General features: G+C 35.2%; 1 protein-coding gene across 2 annotated transcripts; it reads right to left on the reverse strand.

Moving 5' to 3' along the window:
- Positions 1-2,340: 2,340 nt before the first annotated feature.
- Positions 2,341-6,819, reverse strand: BASS2 (Sodium Bile acid symporter family). 2 transcript variants are annotated; one of them, XM_086639681.1, is made up of 13 exons: positions 6,390-6,819; positions 6,143-6,254; positions 5,551-5,674; positions 5,256-5,297; positions 5,030-5,143; positions 4,839-4,901; positions 4,522-4,649; positions 4,096-4,177; positions 3,646-3,697; positions 3,432-3,529; positions 2,966-3,124; positions 2,689-2,778; positions 2,341-2,568 (listed from the first exon to the last, which is right to left on the reverse strand). In XM_086639681.1, exons 1-13 carry the CDS (start codon positions 6,508-6,510, stop codon positions 2,491-2,493), a joined length of 1,263 nt encoding a protein of 420 aa, XP_086495807.1. In that variant the 5' UTR covers positions 6,511-6,819; the 3' UTR covers positions 2,341-2,490. The 2 variants fall into 2 exon arrangements, with proteins under 2 accessions (XP_086495807.1, XP_086495806.1); XM_086639680.1 differs by having other exon boundaries at positions 6,143-6,257; positions 6,390-6,777.
- Between the last annotated feature and the right edge of the window lie 1,101 nt (positions 6,820-7,920).

A 7,920-nucleotide genomic window follows, 5' to 3' on the forward strand; every position in this document is an offset into this window, starting at 1 on the left:
TATCATTTTAAACACTCATAAAGTAAGTGCGAAAAAAAATATTAAGAGAAGGATAATTATTTTATTAGTCACTAGCTTTTTCGCACTTACTTTACAAGTGCTAAAAAAAAATATTTATACCCTTCTCTTCATATAATAATTACCAATATAAATATAACTAAAATAAAATCTTAACCAATTAAACAAAATCTTTTAATAATTTTAGCGATGACTCTTCTCCTCATCATTCACCAAAACTTTTCTCCTAAATTTTTTCACATTTCTCCCTTCACTAATCACGGAACACTCGAACTCCACAATGCAACGTAAATTTTTTCCCTTCATAATTCTTAATTATCTGCTGTTAATATTTTCTACACAAACTATTCATAAACCGTAGTTTTCTTGTCCCTAATTCGTGAGCTTAATGAATTTATATAAAATGCTAGTATGAAAATACTTAAATGTTAAAATAGACAATTTCTCATTCTTATAACATTTAGAACTGATATAAGAACAAAAATCAACCATTTAGAAGTGATGGAAAACAAACGTTGTAGCACTCGCACTTGATATCACTTTCTAAGTGATAATCACTTAGTAAGTGGTAACAGTTATAAATGCTAAAAAAACACTCTTAGAGGGTGTTTGATTTTTGCACTTATTAAGTGAAAATCACTTAATAAATGCAGGCCAGCAATTTTAACCGGTTTGATTTTTCACTTAATAAGTGAATATCACTTGTAAGTGGGGCCAAAGTAAGTGCAAAAAAGTAATTTCCAACTTGGAACTTATTTTTTTGCACTTACTTTCTAAGTGCTAAAAAAAACATTTTTATTCTTCCCTGAATATAATAAGAGTTAATTCCTATATGGCCCCCTACTTTGTGACCAGCTTCCTTTATGGCCCTCTTTTTTTCGTAAATTCAAATATGACCCCCTATTTTCAGATAAATGTCATTACTACCCTTCTTAATTCTAAATTTAAAACAATAAAAAAATTTATTTCCACCTCATCCCCTCTCTCCACCTCATCTCTCCCTACACCTCATCTCTCCCTACACCTCACCCCTCTCTCTCTCTCTCCAATTCACCTCTCTCTCTCTCCAATTCACCTCTCTCTCTCTCCAACTCTCCTCTCTCTCTCCTACTCACCCCTTTCTTCTCCGGCAAGGTGACCGGCCGGAAAATTTTCCGGCCGACCACCTTCAAACTTTAAAAAAAAATTGTCTCTCCTCTCTCTCTCTCTCTAAAATTTTTTTTTTAAAAAAAAAAATCTCTCCACTCTCTCTCTCTCTAAAACTCCGGCGAAGGGGGTTTCCCTTCGCCGGAGATCTGTTTCGCCGGAGTTTTAGAGAGAGAGAGAGTGGAGAGATTTTTTTTAAAAAAAAAAATTTAGAGAGAGAGAGAGGAGAGAGAATTTTTTTTTTTTTTTAAGTTTGAAGGTGGCCGGCCGGAAAATTTTCCGGCCGGCCACCTTGCCGGAGAAGAAAGGGGTGAGTAGGAGAGAGAGAGGAGAGTTGGAGAGAGAGAGAGGTGAATTGGAGAGAGAGAGAGAGAGGGGTGAGGTGTAGGGAGAGATGAGGTGGAGAGAGAGAGTGGTGAGGTGGAAATAATTTTTTTTTATTGTTTTAAATTTAGAATAAAGAAGGGTAGTAATGACATTTATCTAAAAATAGGGGGTCATATTTGAATTTACGAAAAAAAGGGGGCCATAAAGGAAGCTGGTCACAAAGTAGGGGGCCATATAGGAATTAACTCATATAATAATGACCAATATAATTATAACTAAAAAGAAAATCTTAAACAATTAATAAGTAAAACAAAAATTTATGACTTTAGCGATGAACTTTTATTTTTTTCACTCGTCCTTCACCCAAGTTTTTCTCCTAAATTTTTTTCACATCTCTTCCTTCATTAATCATGGAACCACCCAAACTCCATAATGCAACGTAAATTGTTTCTCCTTCATAATTTTTAATTGTTTGAGGTTAATATTTTCAACACAAAGTATTCATAAACCGTACTTCTCTTGTATCGAAACTCGCGAGCATAATGAATTAATATGAAATGCTAATATGTAAGTAGTTTAAGGTCAAAATAGACAATTTCTCATTTTTATGACCTTTAGAATTAATATAAAAATAGAAATCAAACACTTAGATTTGATGGAAAACAATCGTCATAGCACTTACAAGTGATATCACTTACTCAGTGATTATCACTTGGTAAGTGGTAGCACCTATTAGTCTTCTGCAGCCTAAAAAAGATGAGTCGTATATCATCAGGGGCATCAAGCCCTCGACCGTTTTTTCTGTAACCATCTTAAGATACTGTTCGATATTCAAAAGAAAATAAAAACTAAAAGAACGGAAACGGTTCTAATTATAACTAAAACTGTCAAAATCCAAGACATTCTTCTCACTAACTGAGAAAAGGAAAAGAATTTCTAACCTACTAATAGTTTGGTTACATAAAGATATTGATGAAAAAGGTTCAAATTAACGGTAGTTTATTCCTTGAAATCATCCTTGTCATCCACTGGAATTGGTCTGTTTCTCCAATAAACAGCAAGACCGCTACCACCAAGCTGAAAAGAAAACGAAATTTTATAATATGAGTAACGATGTGGGGACTGATGTTTTCGGATTAAACAAGAAAATATTCGCTAAGAAATGTGGTCGAAGATTTCGAAGTAAGAAAATCGTACCGCCATACAGACAACACTGACAGCAGAAGGAACTGCAACGAGAGGATTCGTAAAGTGTTTTTGCGCTAGTAAAAACCCGAGTGCAGAACTCTGCAGTAATATTTGATTGTATGAATATACAAGATCGCAAGTAATGCATTCAATCTTATTTCATGATATACTCGCATTCATGTTAGAAGACACAATAGGAAAAATGCTAACATTTCGGTGAATGATGAAAATTTTTCAATTTTTCAACTTGATTAAAGATTGTGTGTTATTAGGGTAGATAAAGTACCTGCATTCCACATTCGATAGATATCGTACGAGAAGTTGATTCACCAAATGATACTTTAGATAACCAATAACCAAGAGCAAATGCAGCAGCATGAAGAAGAGCCACAGGACCTATTAGTTGTCCCCCTTGAGCCTTCAATACTTCCGAAACTTGACCGATCTTTCGTATACAAACAAAGCAATGTTTAGATATTTCTATATAATCTACGAGTATCAAAGAACAAACTCAACTCCTAAAAAGTTACAGAATATAACTTCTGTGGTGGTTGCATTTTCTTGTTATCTGAATCTTAAGTGTCTGACTCAAATGGACCTAAGTCAACACAAATCAGCCATTTAGACGAGCTAGACATCATGACTCGGACGCAATCAAACAGTCTGAGATCTGACTCGTGCCAACTCAGACCTTGAGTCAGATTTCATTCGAAAAAAACACAAACACTTCATCTATAACTTCGAATACTTACTGGGCTTGCACAAAGTAAGGTTGTTAGGATAACCCCAATTAAAGGTGTCACAGTGATTATCTTTCGAGTGAAGTTGTGAAAGTATTCGTTCAACAGTACTGCACACAAAAATAAAATAAAATAAAATAAAATAAAATAAAATAAAATAACATGGATACTTTATACTACAATCCATCTTACAGAGTTCGAATCTAGAAAAACCCATTCCACTTACCTCCGACAACAGTTGGTACCAGAACAACCTGAAAAGTGCTAAGAGCAAGACCCTACACAAATAAAAGTTTGATTTCGCATTAGAGTTGTGTGTGGGGAGACAGGAGAGGACAATCCGAGGAAGTAACTCTTATTTGTAGACAACTTACATAAAAAGTTTAAAGTTTCTCTTGCCTCAGCAGAAGAGAGTTTAAGTATAACCATTTAATGCTTAGAAAAAAAAGATTGTCACAACATAAAAAATGAAACCATATTGGTTCTAGACAGAGGAACATAAAAGCAAGGAACTTATATCATGCTTGATTCACGGAAATGAAATTACGAGGCGAACGAGACACTCTTTTCAGTAGTAACCGAATTCAATTTGATTTCGTTACTTCGAAGGCAAAATTGGCTTGTTTACATCTTGGAACGCACTATTCATTAATGATGTAAAAGGACATATACTTACAGCTGCATCGACTGGAACAAGCTGACCGGCAAGAACCTTGGTAAGAAGTGGTGTCATTATGATAGCACCAACAGTTGAACAACTACAAAATTCAAAACAATGCACTAAGTAGTATGAATCTTGTCACAATTTGTTATTCCGGAGAATCTGAATGAATATATTAGCAAGAACAATTGACAGCTTGACTCCGTAGGAGTCGAAACAGAAATCAAGAAAACGCAGGAAAGAAAAAATGCAAAATTGCAAAGCTATCATCGCCTCCCAAGCTAGAGTAAAACCAACAGAAGTCCGATTCTTTGCTCATTCTTTCCCCTGCTTCAAACTTGTCAAGGTTTCTTGCCTCCAAAAATTAAGGTCATATATCGAGTTACATCATTATGTGTCGGTCGAAGTAAACTATTGACCTAATGGAAAATATAGACTTACGTTGTCATAAGCACAGAGAGTGCCACATTTCCCTTGGATATATAGGTTGCCACATTTGATGCTTGTCCTCCAGGGCAGCATGAAACAAGAATAAGACCAGTTGCAAGAGGAGCAGATAACTTTAACGACTGCCAATCAAGTAAATGGGAACGTCAACGTGACCATATAGGAAATAACAAATTGTGAAGTGAACTCGAGTAAAGTTCACTAAACTCCAATAGGGTTGTCCCTAAGCTGAGCCATGACTTACTTGCGATCTTAACTGCCTAAGGATTAATCAACCTCGGAAACATGAAGATATATAGGAAAAAACTTACAATTGCAATACAGAAGCCCAACAAGGGTTTGATTAAATATTGAGCAAGAAATCCCACACCCACCTGCAAATATTAGAATAAGTTAAATATTAAATGGGTCAGTTTAATGAGGACAAGTGTTAGAACGATAAAATTTCAGACAGAGAAAAGATCTATCATTCATGAATGTAAAGAAGAGAGATGCTTCATACTGTCCATGGGTTTCGCAGGCAACGTCTGAAATCTTCGAATTTCAGAGTTAGTCCCATTGATAGCATGAGGAAACCCAATCCAACAGTGAAAAGATCTGTATGTAACCAAGTAACCTGCAGGAAGAATAAGACACTCAAGTGATTTAGAAATAAGAGGACATCAAAATGGTAAACTTTGTAGTTGAACAGATTATGGTAAAAAAGCAGGGTTAGAGAGATATATTACCGCAGACGGCTTATATATACCAATAAAGGTGCCTAATATGACCTGTCAAAAGAAACAGAACGAAAAATTGAGAGAGAACTCTTAAAGAGCATCATTCGAGTTGCTTCCTAGAATATGCTTTGAAATGAAGTTGCTTAGAAAATTTGGTTATCTGCTTTTCACCAAACAATTCTGGAATGAAGAGTTCCCGAAAAGTACTTTTATCTGCCGCGAAATATAACAGCCTAAGCCCAGCCAAAGAGAGATAACCAACAACATACTGTCGAGCTTATGGGAATACAAAATCAACACATACCCATAAAGGGAAAAGAGTCGTTAATGTCTCGACTATATTCTCATATGTGCTTAATTTACCAGGAGAGCTACTAGGAGCATTCCCTGATAAATCTGCTTCGGCTTTGCACAAAACTTGATGGCTCCTGAGAAAAAACACTACAAATTACTTATACATGGTATTGCAAATGCAAAACGAATCATAAATGCATCATTTCTAATTCTCGTACTTGGAATTAAAATCGGAAACAAAATACAAAAAACAAGTATAAAGTTTTCACTCACGAACTAAAAAGCGACGAATAAGGAGAAAAAAAACATTTGTTACTACTATTTGTATTGACATACATTTCTTTCTTTCCTTTTTTTTGGATCAGACCTATTCACATACACTTGGAAGCTTTAAATAGCAAGAGCTTTTCCCATGATCCAGTGTTTAGACCTCAAGTGGATAATGACTAAAACAGTTTTTATTGAACCCAAAATCTTTTAATTTTCCATGGAGTTATGCACCCATTTCTCAGGAATTGAAGAAGATTTTAATTAACTCGAAAATAAACTAAATTTACATCATACTATGCAATTACATCTTCATGAAGTATTCAAAACCATACCCTGAACCTCTGAGAATCAATGAAGGAGCTGAAAGAGCAAAGATAGGGTTTTGAATGCTGCATTTTACTCCATTTCTTACTTCATTTGATACTGAAACCCCTCTTCTCATATCTACTTCTCCCCACATATTCAAAACAAAAGCAAGAAAGTTTAATCACATAGACATTGAAATTATTCAGTTCCAAACAAACCCAGATTAAGAAAAATGAATTGCACTTTAAAGAGAAGAAGAAATGAAACAGATACCAAGATGGGGTTGAAGCTTTCTTGGAAGAAGATGATAGGGTGATCTGTTAAGACCAGTGGACATTCCCAAGCTACCATCTTTCAGAACAAATCTGGACATGGATGCCATTGAAGAAGCCATAGGTAGGTAGAAGAAGAGAGAGAAGAATCAATATTTAACTAGAAGAAGGAGATGATGATAAAATAATTCAAAATCAATGGTGGGTATCTCGTGAAACAAACAATTTCAGGATTTTGGTATATTCCAGAGAGAGAGGGAGAGAGAAGAGAAGTGTAAAAGAATTTTACAAGTCAACTGATTAAGCCGTAAAAGACAATGTCCACAGCAAAACTTTTAGTTCATGAAATCTCGTCCACCATTATGAACCACATAGTTTGATATCTCCACAGTAAAACTTATCATAATCTAGAGAAAAGTCTAAAAAAAAACAAGGTCCACTTTAGGAGGGGTAGTCAATAGTGACTTTGGATCACTTTCCAAAGACCGTGAATGTCTGTCACGTGCTTGCGTTCAGTCACAGACATTTCAAAGTTTACGATGATTTGAGTCATTCAATCAGATATAATTTAAAGTCCACGAATATCTGATATATTTGACTACGAATATTTCAAAGTTTGTAAATGTCAGTGGCATTCGCGAATCCACGGACTTTTAGCGGATTTAGACTTTCATTGATATTTGGTTAATTGTATTTTGGCCCCCTAAAGATGACAAAATGACCAAAATGGCCCCCTAAAGATGACCAGCTTCTAATATAGTCCCCTTTTGATTTTTTTCAGTTAGTCAATCTTAGTCAACTTTAACAGCTGGCTATTTATTTCCTTTTATACCCCCTCTTTTAAGAAATTTTACCATATTTCTTTCCCCCTCTGTCGTCGGAGGAAAGTCGTAGGCGACCGTCCGTCACCTCGCCGGCGACCGAAACAATATAAAAAAAATGTTTTTTCTTCTTCCTTTTCTCTAATTCTCTCTCTTCCTCTCTTCTCAAATTTTGGGGATTTTTCTCTGTATCTTCTCCTCTCTCCAGCTCTCTTCCTTTTTCTCTCAGATCTCAACAAATTCAAGATTGAGGAGCAGTCATCTTTATCTCCATCAGATCAAGCTCAGGACTGAGATATATAAAAGTTCATGTGATGGCTTCATTTATCCAAAAGGCAACCTTAATAGTTATCCATCATATCGATTAGAAATTTCTTGGTCTTCATCAGATCGATGACAACAAGGATCCGAATCTAGTACATGCAGACATTTTGTGGGTCTTCATCAGATCGATGGGCTTTTGATTTAGATCAAACATTGATTCATTGTTCAACCTAAAATTGTTCAACCTAAAGTTTGATTTCACTGCCAGAGAAGTGTGACTTTTGATTTCATTGTTTAACCTAAAATTTGATGGTGAGTTTTGATTGTTCAACCTAAAGTTTGGAGGAGATCGATCGTGTATCAGTAATTGGGATCCATTACAATAACTTAAGAAGAGATCGAGATATTGATAAAATCATCATCTTTAGAATAAAAAGAGAAAATGAA

Source organism: Eschscholzia californica, unplaced genomic scaffold (assembly GCF_041429995.1).
Source record: "Eschscholzia californica isolate CP2 unplaced genomic scaffold, dmEscCali1.0.p SCAF_5, whole genome shotgun sequence".
NCBI classification, from domain to species: domain Eukaryota; kingdom Viridiplantae; phylum Streptophyta; class Magnoliopsida; order Ranunculales; family Papaveraceae; genus Eschscholzia; species Eschscholzia californica.